Source organism: Trachypithecus francoisi, unplaced genomic scaffold, assembly GCF_009764315.1.
Source record: "Trachypithecus francoisi isolate TF-2019V2 unplaced genomic scaffold, Tfra_2.0 Lachesis_group3, whole genome shotgun sequence".
NCBI lineage: Eukaryota > Metazoa > Chordata > Mammalia > Primates > Cercopithecidae > Trachypithecus > Trachypithecus francoisi.
In genome coordinates, this window is record NW_022681468.1 from 99,088,305 (window position 1) to 99,109,420 (window position 21,116).

At 53.1% G+C, this 21,116-nt stretch overlaps 1 protein-coding gene across 7 annotated transcripts in view; it reads right to left on the reverse strand.

The window, feature by feature from the left end:
• Nucleotides 1-273: 273 nt before the first annotated feature.
• The window catches only part of ZNF710 (zinc finger protein 710), an 80,256-nt gene continuing 59,413 nt past the window's right edge, over nt 274-21,116 (reverse strand). For 6 of the 7 annotated variants that reach the window (XM_033189022.1, XM_033189027.1, XM_033189026.1 and 3 more), the window contains 4 exons: nt 13,716-15,201; nt 9,057-9,248; nt 8,049-8,223; nt 274-2,795 (listed from right to left, as the gene is read on the reverse strand). In XM_033189022.1, coding sequence (XP_033044913.1) covers nt 2,626-2,795; nt 8,049-8,223; nt 9,057-9,248; nt 13,716-15,173 — 1,995 coding nt within the window. In that variant the 5' untranslated portion in view covers nt 15,174-15,201 and the 3' untranslated portion in view covers nt 274-2,625. Of the gene's footprint in view, nt 2,796-8,048; nt 8,224-9,056; nt 9,249-13,715; nt 15,202-19,497; nt 20,791-21,116 lie in introns of those variants that run through there. The other variant, XM_033189021.1, reaches the window with a different exon arrangement.

Consider the following 21,116-nt stretch of genomic DNA (forward strand, 5'->3'; position numbering starts at 1 on the left):
AAGCCATGTGGGTGGGTAGGGAGGGGAAGCAGCTTTTCTCTGCCAGTGCTGGGAATGCAGGGGCCTTGGCCGGCTTGACTCTTGGGCCCGGGGCAGTGGCTGTAGACGCCTGGCCCCGCAGGTGGCCATTCCAGTGCAGAGGATGGTCTCAGCCTCCCCTGGGCCGCCCCTGGAGAGTGCAGCCCTGCTGTGTGGGGCTGGGAAGTTTTGCTGGAAGTTCCTACTAGGGGTGAGGGCCAGGTCCCCAAGAGCTGGGGAAAGAAGCATTTGCAGTCACCTCACTAAAGAATATTCATTTATTTATAATTATTGCTAAGTAAACTTCTCTTTTAAACAGGAACATAAAAACACAGTAGGGCTTTGCACAAGTGGAATCTCTAAACAGTTGGTTTGTATACATGTCAAAATAAGTTAGAATGGAATTTGTCCAGGAGTTTCCAAGTCACCCGAGAGGCTGTGCACCTCTTTTGAGAAGGGTAGGGAGGAGTGCAGACAGGAGCCTTGCCGAGACCACCCCCCAGCTCAAACTGTGAGTTGTGCTGTTTCCTCCTCCTAGCTTTGCCCAGGTCCAAGGCACAGGGCAGGGGGCGTTCAAGTATCGAACCTCACAGAGGGCCAGTGCTGACAGTGGGGCTGGGGGAGGGAAAGGAGAGCCCCACCCTGGGGGCCAGACCTTCTCCCTTTGGTTTCCAAGACCAAGGCCACTGCACTGGCAGGTGGGAGGAGGAGGAGGAGGAGGAGGTACAGGGTTCTTTTTGGTACCGGGGAGAAAGACGTTGTAGGAAGAGGTAGTTGCAGGGGATGATGCCTTCTGCTCAGCAGGAGAAAATGTCTTGTGCAGTGACGGGGTCACTGCCACCTGAGGGTCATCATGGCGGGCACCTGGGAGGTTGTGGGGCCTTGGGGTCTGGGAGCCACACTTGGGCCACCTTGTCCATCCTCAGTCCTGATCACAGTCACCCTGAGGCCTGGCTTGGTCCTTCACTTAAGGATCCAGCCTTGGGGGTGGCTGCGCTGCAGATTGGTTCCTCCCATCCCAGGCTGTTCCCCTCTCCGGGTTTCTAGGCTGAAGTTAGTGGCTTCATCTGTGCCTTTGGGGACGACTCCTGCTTGCCACTCCCCACTGAGGCCTCAGGAGGCAAGTGGGTGGGGGTCCGGGTGCCCTAGAGTTCCTGAATGTGATATTTCACTGCCCTGGGCCTGTCGTCTCTGGTTCCAGGGGCAGGAGCTGGCGTGGGAACAGAGGGGAAGAGAGCAGGCGAGCGAGCAGAGTCAGCAGCCCTGACAGCTGAGGATGGGACATGGGATGGAGCAAATCAGCAACTGCAGGAGCCAGGCAGGGGTGGAGGGCTTTCCAGCTCTGCTTTCTCCTGCCTCCCACCCCAGCCTGCTGAGGCTGCTGCCAGCGGCTGCACCTCCAGGGCCAGTGCAACAGTCCCCGTGGAGCCCCGGTCCTGCCCGGCCAGGCTGCTCGGGGTGGGTGGGTAGGAAGCACGCACAGCACACGAGGAAGCTTATGCTTGGAAAAAGAAAATGCATCTCCATCAGAAAAGGTCATAGGTGACACACAGTTGGAAAGAAAAAAATAAGTTACCTTCAGAAGACCCCCTTTGCTCAAAAAAACCCTTGATTTCCCTCTGTGGGCTTCACTTTCCTTTTTTAAATACGTTGTTCTTTCCGGGGAGCTGCTGACTTGTGGTTATCCCCATCACAAGGTGGACACTGAGGAATAAGAAATGACTGCGGTCCCCCTCCCCCGCAGGTGGTCCTGGGCCTTCCCCAAGGACAACCCTTCTTGGTCCCCCGTGGTGCCCTCACTCCGCCCTGCTCTGCCCCATGCTTCTGGTTTTGTTAGTGTGTGCCCGACGCAGGGCCTGTCCCGGCTTTGTTCCTGGTGGGGGCCCCCTGGTGAGGCGTTCCAGCTAGGGCCGAAGTGGATGACGTGTTGCAATCCACTTTAGGGACACCCGCTTCCAGGAAGGGATGTAGGACAGGGGTCTACTGGGGGCTGGGCTCCCCCCAGCTGTCCTGCAGGCCAGGGCCAGGGCCACGTGCATGCCTGGCTTGAGGAGCACGTGGGAGACCCCAGGAGGTAGAAGGCAGAGTGCCCCGCCTGGCAGTCTGTTGACAGGGCAGGGAAGGGGGCCTGGACAAGGGAGGGGTGGGCAGTACTGGCCAGAAGGGAGCTCAGACATCCTTAGAGGCAGGAGTTGGCCGCGAAAAAGACATGGCTCAAGTGGTCTCCTCTTCCAGTGTCAGGACCCCTGAAGAGCTCTGCTGGGCCTGGAGAGACCCCGAGGGCCTGTGCCCTTGTGACCTGTCCCCAGTGGCCCCACTTCTCCCACCCCCCATGGAAGCAGGCCAGGGAGACTCAGATCTGGGCCTCATGTGTTCTCCTTCCCTTGCTGGGATGCCTGGGCCTGTGCTGGCTCACAGCCGGGGCCAGTAGTACAGTCTCCATTTGGTCTAAAGGTCCCTAGTGGTGCAAATGACTTGGGGAGGGAGGGCTCAGAACAGTGGGGCAGTAGCTTGTTTCTTGGCTGCAGGAGGTGCAGCCTGCAGCCCATGGGTCTCACCCCCATTCCCTGGCCCCCCTGGTCCCCGTTGGGGGTGGCCCAGCTTGTGCTATAGCACATTGTAGTAGGCCATCTCTTTCATGGCCTGTTCAGTGAGGACACTGGCCTCGGCGCTGCTGTCCACGCTCGCATAGCTGTAGGCGTTCTCCTCAAAGTCTTCCATCTCCTGCTGGCCGTCGAGCTCAGAAGGGTCAGTGCCTGTCAGCTCCATCATGGGGTCTGTAAGAGAGGGGCACAGTCAGACCTGGCTACTGTCTCATGGGAGGAGCCAGTCACCCCCACGCAGGAAGCTGATGGCCTTTCTAAAGAGAGGGCTTCCCAGTCACAGCCTCCAGGAGCCTCAGCTGCCTCTCAGCCTTCCCACCCTTGGACGCCTCAGGGTCCTGTGGCTTCTAGCTGGGTCACCAGACCTAGGCCGTAAAGCTGAGTGTGGGGGAGTGGGTGCTATCAGTGAGGGCCCTTGTGAGAACTGCAGGCCTGGCCTTGAAGTCTTCTTTGGGTCATTCCTCCATTGACCCATCAAAGTCACTAAGCCCTACTTATTCCTTCTCTGCAGTGTTTCTCGTTGGCCACGGGAAGCTGCCTGCACATCACCTTTGCAACACTTATTAGCACCTGCTGCATGCCAGCCACTTCACAGGCCTCGCCTCATCCAACAGTCACAACAACCCCATTTAGCAGCTCAAAAGGCTGAGGTTTAGAGAGGTGAATCAACTTGCCAAAGGTCACCCAGCACATGCTGTTGTTCTGAGCCACTGTGCTGTTCCGCCTCAAACTGCTGGAGGGTGCTGTTCCTCCTTTGGCCTCCTGCCAGCATCTGTGCTTTTTCTATCGGTTCTATGCATTGGTATCCTTAGGCCTGGCTCTCCAGGGACAGACAAACACTCAGGGTAGGTTCATAAAGATATGTCGGGCAAAAACTCTGAAGAGGCCCCTTGTAATTTTGTAATTATAAAGCTCTTACAGGGGAAGCCCAGGGTACGATCTGGGGGACCTGGGAGGCTGGCAGGGGCTGTGGCTGGCCCCCAAAGTGCATTCTGACCCTGTCTGCTGAGATGTGTGTGTTGTGGGGGAAACAGACCCCAGGCTGGGGGCAGCCCTAGCAGGTCTAAGGCAGGCTTTGTCAGCCTTGGCACTTAGGGCCATAATTCTTTGTTGTGGGGCTGTCCTGTGCATTGTAGGACGTTTAACAGCATCCCTGGCCTATACCCATGAGATACCAGTAGCATCACCCCAGTTGTGACAACCATAAATGTCTCCAAACACGGCCACATGTCACCTGGAAGACATACTCATGCTCAGTTGAGAACCACTGGTCTAAGGGTAATCCCATCCCTTGCCAATTAGTGGTTCAGGAATAGGCATGTGACCCAATCCTGTTGAGTGGGTCATGAGGAAAGGCCTGCTAGTAAGTTCTTAGCACCTTCTCATTGATGTCAGAGAGCTAAGGGGAGCAGGCTGTTACTCTTCCACTGGATGTGAACTAGGAAGCACACACCCTGACGGCCACTGGCAGCCATCTTGTGACCATGAGGATATTCCCACCTAATGCCGTGGACAGAGGAAGCCTCACCCTGATGTCACTGTTGGCGAGCTGAATCAGCCAGCTCTGAAGAGGGCCTAGACTTTGAGACATTTCTTTTCTTTCTACTTTTGACAAGGTCTTGCTCTTTTGCCAAGGCTGGAGTGCGGTGGTGCAATCACGGCTCACTGCAGCCTCACCCCAAAGCAATCCTCCCAACTCAGCCTTCCGAGTAGCTGCCACACCTGGCCTTGAGCCATTTCTTAATTTCCTTATTGTTTAGGCCAGTCTGACTGGGCATTTGTTATGTGTGCCTGTAGCATCTAACACACTGTGAGTCTGCCGGACTTTATAAAACAAGGTCACCTGTCCCATATCTGATAGATTTGGGCTGTTTCTTCCCTCGGTCTAGTGCCACACCTCATGTTACATAGCTGTTTTTTTTTGTTTTTTTTTTTTTTTTTTTTTTTGAGACGGAGTCTCGCTCTGCCGCCCAGGCTGGAGTGCAGTAGCCGGATCTCAGCTCACTGCAAGCTCCGCCTCCCGGGTTCACGCCATTCTCCTGCCTCAGCCTCCCGAGTAGCTGGGACTACAGGCGCCCGCCACGTCGCCCGGCTAGTTTTTTGTATTTTTAGTAGAGACGGGGTTTCACCATGTAGCCAGGATGGTCTCGATCTCCTGACCTCGTGATCCGCCCGTCTCGGCCTCCCACATAGCTGGTTTTAAAAACAAGCTAAATAAAGCACCTTGGGAAAATTTCTACCTGTGGGTCTCTGTACGCCATCCCCATTTTGTTTATCAAGTCTATTGGTCCTGTCCTGTGGGCCCCAGAGAATAGTCTGTAGCATTTTTTATAAGGACATTGATCCACCTCCCCAAATGACAGCCCCATAGTTACGAGATTGTTCTGTCTAGAATGTATGCTGCCTGCCTTCTGCATACGCATCAAGCCTGGGCTTCCCAGACCAAGGCTTTATGTGGGAGGTGGGGACCTGGAGGCCAGTCGTTCCAGGGCCAATTGCTTCATTCTGTCATCTGGTACAGCCAGGGAATAGAGCAATTCTAAGCATCCCTGGTGACTGAGCTCATATAGAAAGAGATTGTACCTTCACCACCCCTAGGAACAAGGTGTACAGGGATAGTCTTTTTAAAAAATCTTGAGGCCGGGCGCGGTGGCTCAAGCCTGTAATCCCAGCACTTTGGGAGGCCGAGACGGGTGGATCACGAGGTCAGGAGATCGAGACCATCCTGGCTAACACGGTGAAACCCCGTCTCTACTAAAAAATACAAAAAACTAGCCGGGCGAGGTGGCGGGCGCCTGTAGTCCCAGCTACTCGGGAGGCTGAGGCAGGAGAATGGCGTAAACCCAGGAGGCGGAGCTTGCAGTGAGCTGAGATCCGGCCACTGCACTCCAGCCTGGGCGGCAGAGCGAGACTCCCTCTCAAAAAAAAAAAAAAAAAAAAAAAATCTTGTTTACAGGGGGCGGGGTTTCTGGTAAAAACTGGAAAACCTGCTAAACAAAATCTTTTTTTTTTTTTTTGAGTCAAAGTCTCGCTCTGTCATCCAGGCTGGAGTGCAGTGGCACAATCTCAGCTCACTGCAACCTCCGCCTCCCAGGTTCAAGCGATTCTCCTGCCTCAGCCTCCTGAGTAGCTGGGTTTACAGGCATGCACCAACATACCCAGCTAATTTTTGTATTTTTAGTACAGACGGGGTTTCATCATGTTAGCCAGGCTGGTCTTGAACTCCCAACCTCAGGTGATCTGCCCACCTTGGCCTCCCAAAGTGTTGGGATTACAGGCGTGAGCCAGTACACCCAGCCTAACAAATTCTAAAAGCGCTGTAACATTGACAGTCTCTTCATGGTCCCAGTTATTTCCAAAAGGGCATGGTCTGCTCTGCTTCCTTCTGGTGGGTTAGCAACAGGGCAGACCCACTGGAACACAGCTGTCAAAATCTACTGCACATGGAATCACCCAAAGTGCTTTACAAAAATCCTGATCCCAGGCCACATTCCAGATCACTTACATTTGAACCTCAGGTCCAAAGTCAGGCATCAGCATTTAAAACATTCCTCAGGTGACTCCCAACATGCAGCTGATTTGCCAGCCAGCCCTCTGGAGTCTGGATCAAAGGTTCTCAATGTGAGGTCCCTGAACCAGCGGCCCTTTTGCTAAGAACTGGGAACTTGTGGGAAAGGCAGTGTCTCACACCCCACCCCAGACGTACTGAATCAGAAACTCTGGGGGTGGGGCCAGCACTTTGTTTCAACAAGCCCTCCAGGAGACTCTGAGGCACTAGTCTGGTCCAGTGTGTCTCAAGCTTGACTGTGCAACAAATGGCCCAGAGATCTTTTTGAAGTGCAGAGTCTGATTCAGCAGGTGTGGGTGGAGCTGAGAGGCCAGCAAGATCCCAGGTGGGGCCGACGCTGCTCATCCTCCTACCACATTTTGAGTAGCAAGGAGCTACCAAGAGCAGCCGATGGGGTTTCATTCTCATCTACTGGAAGCAACCTTAATAGACAACTGAAAAACAAAATAACTGAGATACCTGTTTCTGCCAGAAAACCCAGGTCATTCACTGGTCAGCTGCTCCTGCGTGCCTGACTGCGTTCCAGTAAATAATCCCACGTGGCAAGTCAGCTCACCTGGTTACTGCCAAGGCATGTTCCCAGCTGGTGTGACTCAGAGGCACACCGGAATTTCTTTATTATTATTATTTTTTGGCGATAGGGTCTTGCTTTGTCACCCAGGCTGGAGTGCCGTGGTCCGCTCACAGTTCACTGCAGCCTTGAGCTCCCGGGCTCAAGTGATCTTCCTGCCTTAGACTCCCAAGTAGCTGAGACTATAGGCACACGCCACTGCACCCAGCTAATTTTAAAATATTTTTGTAGAGACCAGGTCTCATTATGTTGCCCGGTTTGGTATCAAACTCCTGGCCTTAAGTGATCCTGCTGCCTCGGCCTCCTAAAGTGCCAGGATTATAGGTGTGAGCCATCATGCCCAGCCAGAGCACCAGAAATATCGCCAAACTGTAGAAGGAGCCTCCCTGTGGTGCTGTCAGCTCCCTCCTTCCTGTGGAGTCTCCACAGCAGTCCCTCCCCACCATGAGGCCAGAGAGGCTAATAGCTTTGCTGTCACCCAACAGAAATGCTTTTAGTACTGACCACTGCTGGAGGGAAAGGCTACCGCTAATACTTGGCATGTTTTCTAACAGCCTCTGAAACTTCTATGAACTGCTGAGGTGTAGGATCCTCTCCCAGAATTTCTCCCAGATCTTAACGTCAGGCCCGTCTGGCCCTTTCATGAGTACATGGCTTACAGTTTGCGGCAGGCACTTGTGAAGAGTGTGACTGATTGACACTTTTTTGCCTCAGTTGCTGGGAAGCTCAGATCTCCCCTCTGCATGTCCCTTCCCTAGGACTTCCCATGGTGTAATTAGGAGTTGGGACCTCACCTGGCTCTCCCTTATCTTTCCAGCTGCCATTTTTTCCCTTTTTAACTTTCTTTCCCATCCACTTATTTGAAATATTATCTTGCGGTAACAAAATAAAGTGTCTGTCACCTCCTGCTGTGTTGTCATCTTGCATGAGCTACCTAACGTCACTGTTCTTCAGTTTCTGCATCTGTAAAATGACGATAATAACAGAGCCAACCTTGCTCTGAGGATCACGAGTTAATAAAGGCCTGGCACACAGTTAGCACTCAATAAATGTGAGTTACGATTTTTATTGTTTACGTGAGCTCATTTAAGTCCTTTGAAGAAGACATAAATATCCCATCGTTATTGTCATCATGGCCCTCCAGGGTCCCCCCCTCTCCAGACCTGAGCCCATCCCAATGAAGTCTCAGCCTTGGCCAGCCTCCCCACTCCTCTAACTGGGCAGGAGGCTCCTGAGTGTGCCATGTTGGTATCATTCCTGCTCTGTCCATTGCGCTTGGCCCACCCACCTTGGCTGTCCAGGCCGATGTCCATGACGCCATGCTTGACCTTCATGTGCCGGCTCAGGTTGCCCTTGAGATTAAACTTGCTGGAGCAGTAGGGGCACTTGAAGGGCTTGCTGCCCGCGTGCAGGTGCATGTGACCCAGCAGGTTGTACATGCGGTTGAAGGACTTCCCGCACACCTAGAACACATCAACCCGGTGTCCTGAGCCTGTGGGGAACCTGCTTTCCCTGGACCCCAGCCCACTCCCACCTCTATGGCTGGGCCAGAATCCTATTCTTTTTTTTTTTTTTTTTTTTTTTGAGACAGACTCTCATTCTGTTGCAGTGGCGTGATCTTGGCTCACTGCAACCTCTGCCTCCTGGGTTCAAGTGATTCTCCTGCCTTAGCCTCCTGAGTAGCTGGTTTTACAGGCATGTGCCACCATGCCCAGCTAATTTTTTGTATTTTTAGTAGAGAAAGGGATTCACCACGTTGGCCAGGCTGGTCTCGAACTCCATACCTCACATGATCCACCCACCTCAGCCTCCTAAAATGCTGGGATTACAGGCATGCACCACCATGCCCGGCCCAGAATCCTGTTCTTTATGGACAGTTCTCTCTTTATGCTTTTCCATGTGACCCCAGACACCCGAGAGACAGGGACACAAGCCATCCATTGCGGGTCACTGCTCCTGTGGGTCTGCCCCACTTTCTCTGAGCCAGAGTTATCAGAAACCCAGGGCTTGGATCTCTAGCAGCACTAAGTCCCCAGGATGGGGTCCTTTCTCTGTGGCTGCACCATGACCCTTCACCCCCTCTCCAGCTCTCATAAAAACCCAACTTCAGCAGCTTTCAGGATCTGAATCCCCACCTGCCCTCCCAACCCCCAAAGCCCACACTGTTTCACCCAGCTGGGGCTCCTTTTGCCCACACTGGCCAGGCCAGCACTTGGTGGGCCACAGCTGCTGCAGGCATGCTGATTCCAGGCCACCCTTGGGGAGGTCCCAGCCCCGGGGCCTGATGGCCTGGTACCTTGCATTTGAATGGCTTCACGGGCGAGTGTACAATCATGTGGGTCTTGAGGGTCTGCTTCTGCACAAAGGTCTTGAAGCAGATGTGGCACTGGTAGGGCCGGACGCTGGTGTGGATCAGCATATGCCGCTTCATGTTTGCCTGTAGGGTGAACTCCCGGCCACACACCTCACACTTGAACTCCTTCACGCCCTGTGGGGTGGGGGGTGATGGTCAGGGCCACCCAATGGGCACAACCTCTGGCAGTGACCCTCAGTGGGGAGCCAGGTAGGTGCAGGGCCATAGCATCACAAAGGCACAGTTTCTGGGAAATGTCTCTTTTTGAGGGTATTCCAAAATAGGTAACACTTGTTTAAAACCACCAAAGAATGCTGGGGCAGAGCCACTTACTCCAGGAAGCCTTTCAGTAATAGACAGAAATAGGCTGTGCCTTACTGTAACAATCCAGATACCTGCTGTCTCCTGCCCCCAGGGTGGATGTGTACATAAGGTCTGTACTAGTGCACTAAGGCAAATGCGTGCTCATTCATTCAACAACCATTTACTGGGCACCTGCTCCAAGCCAGTACCACACTAGGTGGCAGGGGCCTGTGGTCAAGAAGACACAGGGTCTGCCTGCTGTCTGTGGACTGTTTCATCAGATCAAGGACATGTGTATGTGTTTTTATCTTCCGTGCTGTCTCTTGGTGGCCTTTTTGGTTCACAGACCCTTTTGATAATATGATTGAAGATATAGACACCCCCCCAAAAATGGCACTTAGGTCTATGTAGAATTTCAAAGGGTCTTAAACTCCTGGAGCCTATCCACTGACCTCTTGAAAGTGTTTTCCTAACTTCCATGGTGATAACAGCCACCTGTAGTTCTGTCCAACATACAGCCTTGCAGGCCGCTCCCTGGAGGGTCTAATTTGTGGGGCCTGGGATGGGCCCAGGAATTTTTATTCTCAACAGGGCCCCCAGATGATTCTTATCATTGATGGACTTTGGGCTATTCACCCCCAGGAGACATGGATTCCAGGGGAAAACCCACTGGTTTGGACTGTGAACATGCTTTTCTATGGTTTGGAGGTCACTCCCAGAGCAGGACAGGGTGTTGTGTGCAAAAGGGTCCAATTTATTATCCATGAAGGAAAGTTAGGATAAAAGCTGGGAGCTGGGCTGGGCACGGTGGCTCACACCTGTAATCTCAGCATTTTGGGAGGCTGAGGCAAGAGGATCACCTGAGGCCAGGAATTCAAGACCAGTGTGGATAACACGGCAAGACCCTATCTCTAAAATCTGAAAAAGGCCAGGTATGGTGGCTCATGCCTGTAATCCTAGCACTTTGGGAGGCTGAGGCAGGCAGATCATAAGGTCAGGAGTTCGAGACCAGGCTGGCCAACATGGTGAAACCCCATCTCTACTAAAAATACAAAAATTAGCCAAGTGTAGTATACACCTATAATCCCAGCGACTCAGGAGGCTGAGGCAGAAGAATTGCTTAAACCCAGGAGGCAGAGGTTGCAGTGAGCCGAGACCACGCCACTGCACTCCAGCTTGGGTGACAGACTGTCTCAAAAAAAAAAAAAAAAAAAGTAAAAATAAATAAAAATTTATGGGAGTGTTTTTCTTTTTGATGAGTTAGTAATTTAGTAGGAACCCAATGGGACATGTGTCTGTGGTCACAGCTGCTGTCTTAACTGCTTGTTTGGTATAAAACTTTGTATTATAACGTAACAGTTCCCGTGTCTATGTCTCTTGGCAGCAGGGACTTGTGTTGTATACCCTCTTGACACATCGCAGATGTGTGTGACCACCAGGGGGCCCTGCCATTCAGGAGTTTATTTTATAAAACACATGATGTGCACATTGTACAAGGTTAGGCTGATAATAGGGACGTTTTCAGTTTTATTAGCCTTTGGATTTTGCTTTCAGCTTTTCTTCCCAGTATTAACACTCTATGGACTTGGGATTTTTTTTTGTTTTTTTTGAGACGGAGTCTTGCTTTTGTTGCCCAGGCTAGAGTGCAGTGGCATGATCTTGGCTCCCTGTAACCTCTGCCTCCTGGGTTCAAGCAATTGTCCTGCCTCAGCCTCCCGTGTAGCTGGGACTACAGGCGCCCGCCACCACGCCCGGCTAATTTTTGTATTTTTAGTAGAGATGGGGTTTTGCCATGTTGGCCAGGCTGGCCTCGAACTCCTGACCTCGTGATCTGCCCACCTCGGCCTCCTAAAGTGCTGAGATTAAAGGCGTGAGCCACTGCGCCGGGCCCTGAACTTGGAATTTTTAAGTCCCCTAGTAGAGGAGAAAGATGGCAAATCTGTAGCACATGTGCTGTCACCCTGCACAATCACTCCTTGCAGACATTAACAATCAATCATAAGGTTTTATTGCCAGGCCTAGATTCAGTTTCAGAGTCCTTTTCTCTTTTTGGAGACAGCCTTGCTGTTGCCCAGGCTGGAGTGCAGTGATACAATCACAGCTCACTGCAGCCTTGACCTCCTGGACTCAAGCGATCCTCCTGCTTCAGTCTCATATGTAGCTGGACCACAGGTGTGCGCCACCATGCCTGGCTAATTTATTTATTTATTATTATTATTATTATTTTTTTGAATAGAGTCTCACTGTGTCACCTGGGCTGGAGCACAGGGGTACAATCTCAACTCACTGGAATCTCTGCCTCCTGGGTTCAAGCAATTATTGTGCCTCAGCCTCCCTAGTAGCTGGGACTACAGGTGCACACCACCACACCCAGCTATTTTTTAAAAAATATTTTTAGTAGAGCCAGGGTTTCACTGTGTTGGTCAGGCTGGTCTCAAACTCCCGGCTCAAGTGATTCTCCTGCCTCAGCCTCCCAAAGTGTTGGGATTACAGGTGTGAGCCATTGCATTCGGCCCAGAATCCTTCTTTTTTTTTCTTTTAAAGTCTTGCTATGTTGTCCAGGCTAGAGAGCAGTGGCTATCAATAGGAGCAATCACAGCCTCAAACTCCCAGGTTTGAGCAAACCTCCCACCTCAGCCTCCTGAGTAGCTGGGACTACAGGTGTGCAGCACCATGCCTGGCTAGACTCCTTCTTGACATCACATTTTAGGCAGCTACTACCAGTTGACTGGAGGAGCCTCTGCAATGAAATCTACAAATTGCTGGTTTCTAGGCCTGGCCGGGTGTTAACAGCTCCCCGACTCCCTGTAGTGTCTACTGTGAGAGACAGGGTCACGCATTTGACCTGGAGAATCACTTACAGGCCACCGTTATGGGGAGAGGAAGCTCCATGTACATTCAGCTTTGAGGGGTAAAGTTGGTGGGATTTTGGTGGAAACCATGGAACAGCCAACTACCAGAGTGGGATTGTGGGACCCAAGGGGCCTCATTCCACCTACCGGGATATGAGGGCCTCTCAGAGGAGGTGATGTTGGCTGAAAAGTGGGGAGACTAGTGGCTGAAGGCAGGGAATGGAGGGCAGGGGAGTATGGGTTAAGGCTGGGTTTAGGGACATGGTAGATTAGAAAGTGCTGCTCAATTTTCTGCCCTCCCGAGCCACTGTTTCTAGTTTAGCTATATTCTAGAACGACTTGTACTTTTCTGTAACAAATATTTTTCCTTACATCTTCGCTGCTTTGAAAATTAAATATATTTAGCCTGTTCCTAAAGGGAAGTCACAGGTTTTGATTCGCTTTTGTAATGACAAGGAACAAAGGACACCCTCTCTACTTCTGACCACTGAGCTAGGACGCCTCCCTGTTGCATCCTGGCCTTTCTCTGGCCTCTGTCCTCCCATCTAGAAAATAGGGAGGGTAGGCTATTTCAGTGATTTTCAAACTGTGTTCCTTGGGTCTTGCAGGGGTTCCATAAACATTTCATTTGAAAACTTTTTTTTTTTTTTTTTGAGACAGGGTCTCAGTCTGGTTGCCCAGGCTGAAGTGCAGTATCGTGATTTCAGCTCACTGCAACCTCAGCCTCTCAGGCTCAGGTGATCCTCCCACCTTAGCCTCCCAAGTTGCTGGGACTATAGGTAGTGGCACATAATGTTTAAAATTTTTTTTTTTTTTTTTTTTGAGATGGAGTTTCGCTCCTGTTGCCCAGGCTGGAGTGCAATGGTGCGATCTCGGCTGACTGCAACCTCCACCTCCTGGGTTCAAGTGATTCTCCTGTCTCAGCCTCCCAAGTAGCTGGGATTACAGGCATCCGCCACCACACCCAGATAATTTTTGTATTTTTAGTAGAGAGAGGGTTTCACCACATCGGCCAGGCTGGTCTTGAACTTCTGACCTCAGGTGATCTGCCCACCTTGGCCTCCCAAAGTGCTGGGATTATAGGCATGAGCCATCATGCCCGGCCATGTTTAAATTTTTTTGTAGCAATGGGGTCTCCTTATTTTGCCCAGGCTGGTCTCAAACTCCAAGACTAAGCAATCTGCCTGCCTCGGCCTCCCAAAGTGCTGGGATTACAGGCGTGAGCCACTGTGCCTGGCCAAATACATGTTTTTGAATGCGTAAAGCTTTACTACTTAAAAAATTAATTTCAATTATATAGCATTTCTTTCTAATACTCACCAAAATAAGTATGTAATGATAAAACTAGGAGACCACCTAAATGGTCCCATCTGGGACTCTGGAAAGTACTGGATGAAAAATTGGCAGGAGGGGCAGGCCGATCCCCAGGCCCTGGGGATGGTCTTACCTTGTGGGTGAGGGAGTGCTGCTTGAGGTGGTGGATCTGGCTGAACTCCATGCCGCATTCAGTGCACACGAAGGGCCGCACGTTCTGGTGCTTGAGCATGTGGTTCTGCAACTGGCTGCGGTAGTGGAAGGACTTGTCACACTCGAGGCACTGGTAGAGGGTGGGGCCCTGATGAGAGGCCAGGTGGCGCTTGAGCTGGGTCAGGGTGGAGAAGTCCAGGCCGCACTCGACGCAGACGTGGCAGCGGCCACTCTCGTGCTTCACTTCGTGGGCCTTGAGCTCGCTGGGGTAGGCGAAACCGCGGCCACAGAAGTGGCAGCTGTAGGGCTTGACCTCCGAGTGCAGCAGCATGTGGCGCTTGAGGTGGCTGGTCTGCGTGAAGGCCTTGTGGCATACCTGGCACTTGTGGGGCCGGGTGCCCTGGTGCGTCAGCAGGTGCGTCTGCAGGTGGCTGGGCTGCTTGAAGAGCTTGCTGCAGTGTGGGCACGAGTGTGGCTTGATGCCGTTGTGGCCCAGGATGTGCGTCACCAGGTTGTACTTGGACGTGTAGGACTTCTCGCACATGCGGCACTGCCAGCGCTTCTGGCGGTCACCCGCCTCCACCAGGTAGGAGTCGTCGATCTGCACGTTGATGTCCAGCCGATCCAGCTGGGCCTTCTTGTGGCGTTCCACGGTCGAACCCGCCACGTCAGCCTCGAACTCGCCGGCCTCCTGCCACACGAAGCCCTGTTCCGGCTTGACAGGCTCCGGGGACTCCATGCTGGGGGCCTCGGGGTCACTCAGCGGGGCCAGGTGGGGTGGCTCGAACCCACACTCTGTGGGCAAGGCCTCTGGCCCAGGCAGCGCCATGCTGGGCTCGGGGAAGCCATCCCGGGCCGGGGCCGGGAAGTGAGGGTCATACGGGGCCACGTCCAGCTCCGGTCTCGGGGTTCGGGGCACATGCCGGAGCGTCCGGGGCTTGCGGCTGAAGGCGCTGAGGTCGATCATCTTGACGGCACTGCTCTGCACCAGGGCCTCGCAGCCGCCACTGGCTGCCTCAGCCGGGGCTTCTGCTGGCCCTGCTTCCTTGTCGTCACCCGGCACAGAAACCTCATAGACCTCCTGCTCCTCTTCCTCCACCTTCTCGAACTTGACCTTGGGCACCAGGCGCACAGGTGGCCGCGTCTTCCGCCGGGTGTGCTTCTCGAAGGCTGCCTCCACCTCCAGCACCTCCTCCTCTGCCGGCTCCTCCAAGGCCCTCCCGTTGCAGGCCAGCTGGTAGACGTCGGGGCCTGGTGGCCCGGGCTCTCCCATGGCTGCTCCAGAAAGCTCGGGCCCCAGGTCCGGGTAGAAGGCCTCAGCGCTTATGGTAGCTCCAAAGAGCTCATTTTCGGAGACCAGGCCAAGCACGGCAGCCTGAGCCAAGGACAGCACCACCACAGCGTCCGTCTGTGTCCCTGAGTCCATGAAGCCCTCCATCCCGTGACGGCTAGCTAGGAGGGCATCGCTGTGGGTGGAGAAGGGAAAGTTAATATTGCTGGCTCACTGCTGCACGGACAGACAACAGACACAGCGCGGACAAGAGCTTGGCTGATTCTGGGTGTGTCTGACCCTGATGTCTTTTCTACTCCTGCCTTGGGAACAGTGCACACTTGTCATTACAGGGAGCAATGATTCCCGCTGTGTATCTGAGCATCTCCTCCATCTCCCTGGGGGATCCTGGGTAAGCTCTGCCCCCTTGCTGGCCTCAGTCTTCCCATCTGTACAACAGGGAGGTGGGATTTCCTCAGTGGTTCTCAAATTGTGTTCTACAGGTCCTTCAAGAATTCCTTAAAAAGGCTGGGCATGGTGGCTCACATCTGTAATCCCAGCACTTCGGGAGGCTGAGGTGGGCGGATCACCTGAGGTCAGGAGTTCAAGACCAGCCTGGCCAACATGGTAAAATCCTGTCTCTACTAAAACTACAAAATTAGCTGGGCGTGGTGGCGGGCGCCTGTAATCCCAGCTATAGGAGGCTGAGGCAGGAGAACCGTGTGAACCTGGGAGGCGGAGGTTGCAAGTCAGCCGAGATTGCGCCACTGCACTCCAACCTGGGCAGGAAAGTAAGACTCTTTGTCTCAAAAGAAAAAAAATCCTTAAAAATTGGATTCAAAAATGCAAAAATTAAAGATTCTACTATTTAAAAACTGATTTTAAAAGGCCCACCTACTCAAATGTAGTATGTGCCACATTCTAACACATTCAGTAGCCCTACTGGCTTTGGTGCCAAAGTAATTAATTTGCACAGACCTTGGGACCGTGCGGTGAGGTGTTAACTGTCATTATTTGTAATGACTCGGCTGTATGAATGAGAATGTATGGCAAAAAGACACAACATAAAAAAATAAAATAGGTGCTGAGGCCGATCTCAAACACTGGCTATGACTTGTCAGCCCCGATGCTAAACATATGCATCTATGACAACTGGTTGTTGTTTTTCTTCATTAACTAAATGTTATACATTTAAATATCTAAATTTATACTGATAAAAATATCACTTTTATCTGATTTATACATTGGAGTTTCATGTCAGATCTGATTTGAAAGAAGGGCTCCTTGACAGCTAACATGTTTGAGACCGCTATCCGAATTGAATGCTCAAACAGGCTCCCAGGTTCACATTCATAGTTTCTCATCTAACAGGTTTTTTTTTTCTTTTTGATTAGAGATAGGGTCTTGCTCTGTTGCCCAGGCTACTGTGACACAATCATGGCTCACTGCAGCCTCAACCTCCAGCACTGAAGTGATCCTCCTGCCTTAGCCCCTTGAAATGCTAGGATTACAGACATGAGCCACTGTACCTGCCCCTAACATGATCTTCTAAATAGTGCCAATGTGCCCACCTGCCCAGGTACAAATCCCCAGCACAGCAGCCTCTTCCCTCGCTGTGCCACATATGGAGGCATCTGCTCCGTGAGCCCTCTGTGGAGCCTGGTCTTTGCACCCATGGGTCTTCCCACCTGGGGCAGGCTTTTCCCAACCCCATTGACCCCTGCTCCTCCCACCAGCCTCCGAGGCATGGCTGGAGGTCCACCTGCTCCTGGGGCCTTCCTGGCTCTCCCGGCCAGCCCTTGTGCCCTCTCCAGGCTTCCAAGGACTGCAGCACGCCAGGCAGTGTGCCCATAGGGGGTGGCGGCTTCCTCCTGGGTCTATACCCCTTGCCCTGGTTCAACACCTGGCACATCAGAGGAGGGGGGATGGCATTACTGGGGTGACTCTCGCCTGCGCTGCTCCCAGGGCTCCCAACCGACCAACTACCAGCTTCTCCCAGAGCTACGGTCAGGCACACGGTCAGCAGCCCTTCCTTAGGAAACCAGCTCTGGGCAAGGCGTCCCCCTCCCCCCAGCGCCCAGCGGAGCTTCCCCTTCCTGAGGACGGCTAAAAATACCCCAGACAGGAATTCAGCCTCCTTGAAACGGACACCAAAGATTAAACTATTAAGCTTAGAGCGAGGCTCTCGTGGAAGGGATCAGATAGAAGGAAACCTCGGCCTGGGGGTCAGGGTGCATCTGAAATAAGCTGGAGGGGCTAACCCTGCTTCCAAACCACCACACCCCACTCCAATGTCCAGCTGCTGTTCCCAGCTGGACATTAAGCAAAGTCACACCAGTGGCTCAGTTTCCCCATCTGAAAAACAGGGATGAAAACACTCACCCATGGAAAGGTTGTTAGAGCCCAGGGTCCTAACACAAGTGAAGCGGCTTGGTTCATTATAAAGCCCTAACCAACTGTAAAGAATCACTATTGGCCGGAGCATGGTGGCTCACACCTGTAATCCCAGCACTTTGGGAGATTGAGGCGGGCGGATCACTTGAGGTCAGGAGTTCGAGACCAGCCTGGCCAATATGGTGAAACCCCATCTCTACTAAAAATACAAAAATTAGCCGGGCGTGGTGGCAAGTGCCTATAATCCCAGTTACTTGGGAGTCTAAGGCAGGAGAGTCACTTGAACCCAGGAGGCGGAGGTTGCAGCGAGCAGAGATCACACCATTGCATTCCAGCCTGGGCGTCACAGCAAGACTCTGTCTCAAAGGAAAAAAAAAAAAAAAAAAAAAAACCCAAACAAACGAACAAAAAAAACCCATTATTATCTGCCCAGATCTCTGGGAGAAGCCTTTTCTGAAAAAAGTCACAGAGCCAAGAGATGTTTCCATTCTTGGGCCCCAAATTCAGCAAAGCTTAAGTGATTCTGAGGACAACTGCTAGAGACTGAGAACTCATTCATTCATTTGTACAATAAATAGCTGCTAAATCCCTGCTATGGGTTAGGGCTTGTGCTTGGAGACAGCAAGGTGAATGAGGTAGGGGTCCTGCCCCTCGGGGCCCACCACAGCCACCCCCAGTGCCCTCCAGCCACTGTCAGGTTTGTAGAGCACGCTGAGGAATGTGGCTGCCTCCTGTCACTATGGTCTGTCTGACACAGCACCCAGTGGCAACCCTCCTGTCTGTTGTGGGGTTTGGGCAAATGATGTGTTCAGCAGTTTTTGTAAACTTCCTCAAAGGCAGGACCAGCAAGAAGGAGGAACTGAGCATCAGTGGCCAAGCCAGTGCTTCCCCCTTGGCCCTGGATGCTGAGTTCAGTCTAGGCCCTGCTGTCTACTAGCCGTGTGACATCAGGTGATTCTCATCTCTATGGAGGGAAAAGGCTCCTGACTCATGGGACAGTGAGATGAGAATGTCAGTGTCATTAGTTCCCTTTCCTCTCCTTTCCCCTGCAGCCTAATACCAGGCATCAGCCCCCTCCTGCCAACCTCGAGCGCGGGCACAAGGAAACAGTTAACACTGCTTTAGAGGCGAGGAGAGGGCAAAAATGTCAGCCAACGAACTGCCCATGGGAGCTGAAATGTGGTTCCCTACAGCAAGGGTAACCATGGAGCTGACTGTCCACACCAGGACCCCTTCTACAAGGAGCCATTCCTTATAGTCACACCAGGACACCAGAAGCAAACCCCTTCCCATATGAACAGGTAGTTTGGACTTGAGAAGGTGCATCTGTCTCAGGAGCCTGTGCTTGGCTATAGAAAGGGACTAACCCAGAGTCCTTGCTCTTGAGGGTTTGTGCCTAAGTGTGGACAGGAGAGCGGCACAGAGAGCTGCCAACAACTGACGACGAACACCACGGAAGAGCTACAGCTTCTCATTACAGAGAGTTACCAGGTCCCCAGTGAGTCATTTAATACTAGAAACAACCCGGGGGGCAGGGGTGGGGTAGTGCGCTCCCCACCTCATGCCCCAGGAAACCCAGGCTTGAGTAACATACTCTCGAGTGCCTCATCAATGAAGGGAGAGCTGGGTCTGCAGCCAGGCCCGTCTAGCCCCACAGCGGGTCCCATCTGTGCTCCTGCAGCTATGCACCTGCAGAGGTCACATCTGAGCCCAGCTCCTCAGTTCTCAGGAGCTGTCCTGGGTCACTACGGGCCAGCAGGGGCACATAGGCAAGACCTGGGCAAACTGCAACATGAAGCCTTGGGCTCCTTCCTGGCTGGCTGGTCCAGGGCCTCAGCCGGTTCGGGGAACTGGGGTCTCTCCTTCTACTAGAAGTCTTCATTGAGCCACCGCCCACCTGGGCAGTTGGCCCCATGCTTTCTTTTACACTGGCCTGGACACTTGCTTGAGTAGAACACACACCACCCTGTAATGCTCACTTTGTGGGGCTTATGGGGGCAGGCCCTGTGTCCATGTTGTCTTGTTCACTGGGGACGCCAGGCAGGCTCTGCGTGCGTGTGTGCAGAAGGGGCTCTGCTGAGGAGGGAATCTAATTTACCTGTGTTTCGCATGTGTGTTCTGCCTGCCTATGACACACGGAAATGAGGAGTGGGGAGCCCCGGTATCGCTCTGTTCTTCTTCCTCCTGGGCCAGCATTGTGGCTCGTGTCTCCTCACCCGCTCTGGTTCCATCTCCCAGGCTAAACCCTTCTGTTTATGTCCTGGCACAGGGCCGTCCAGGGCAGGAAGAGAGCCTGCCAGGTGTGTGTCACCTGTGTGCCAGGGCTGCCTCCCCACCCACCCCAAGGCCCCTCTGTCATCTGCCTGGGGCCCTACTGGGGCCCCTCCCTTCTTAGAGCAGGGCCTCTTCCACCACTTGTGCTGAGGACTCAGAACAAAAGCTCCCCCCAGGTCCAGGAGAAAGGGGAGCTCAGACTGCCCCAGGCTGGCGAGATGAGGGGCGTCCACTGGCTGGGATGTGGCGTGGCCTCCCACCAGGATGCCCTTGGTCCCCAGGGTAGGGAGAAAGTCAATGTGAAAGGCGGGGAAATAGAGACGCAGATGAGCTGCCTGATTGTAGTTGTGCTGGGAGTGGGGGAAGGGAAGCCATATCAGAGAGAGAGAAAGGGAGAGAGAGAGAAGAAATGAAGAGACAGGGAAGGGGGAGCAGAGGAGGAGCCTGAGTGAGGGGGAGGGAGAGAGAATGAGGCTGTGGAGGCCAAGAAACAAAGGCGGGAGGGGGAGGGGCGTGCAGTGACACCAGAAGCCCAGGACTGCCCTATTTCCCAGGGCTCGGCACCTCCATCTCCCAGGCCTGAGGGCCAGGCCAGCCCCTGGGGAGGGAACAAAGACTCATCGTCTGGGGGCCGGCAGGGGACCTTCCCCACCCAAGCAGAGACACAGGCTCCTCAGAGCTCTGGAATCTCTCACTGTGACTTCTATGGCTTTGCCTCATGGGTCCTGTAAAGGCTGGGCAAGTCACCTGGCCTCCTCCACGTGTCTGTTTCCTGATCTGTAAAATGGGCACAAGAGCCTACTTGGAACGCGGAGGCGGGCAAACTATTGACCTACCTGCTGGTTGCCAGGGTCCCTTCCCCAAGCTGTGACAGCACCTCCTCTCATCCCACACTGCTCACAAGAGTGCTCCTGTCCTCTCATGGGGACCCCATCACACCCCTGCTCTAGGAGCAGGGGAGGATCGGGTGGGATCAGGGTGGCTGGTGTCCCTTGGGACACAGATCTCAGGGCAGAGAGTAGGTGAAGACACCCAAAACCTGGTCTGGCACAACAGGAGCCATTTTGAAGGAAGAACCAACAGGACCTTGTGGCCACCTGGATACTCTGACTAATTCCCACCACTAGGGAGATCTCAAACACCAACTGAAGGGTGGGTGCAGTGGCTCACACCTGTAATCCCAGCACTTTGGGAGGCCAAGGCAGGCGGACCACTTGAGCTCAGGAGTTTGTGACCAGCGTGGGTAACATGATGAGCTCTCGTCTCTACAAAAAAAAAAAAAAAAAAATGCAAAAATTAGCTAAGCATGGTGGCATGCCTGTAGCCCTAGATATTCAGGAGGCTGAGGCAGGAGAATCGCTTGAGCCCGGGAGGCGGAGGTTGCAGTGAGCTGAGATCACGCCATTGCACTCCAGCCTGGGTGACTGGAGTGAAACTCTGTCT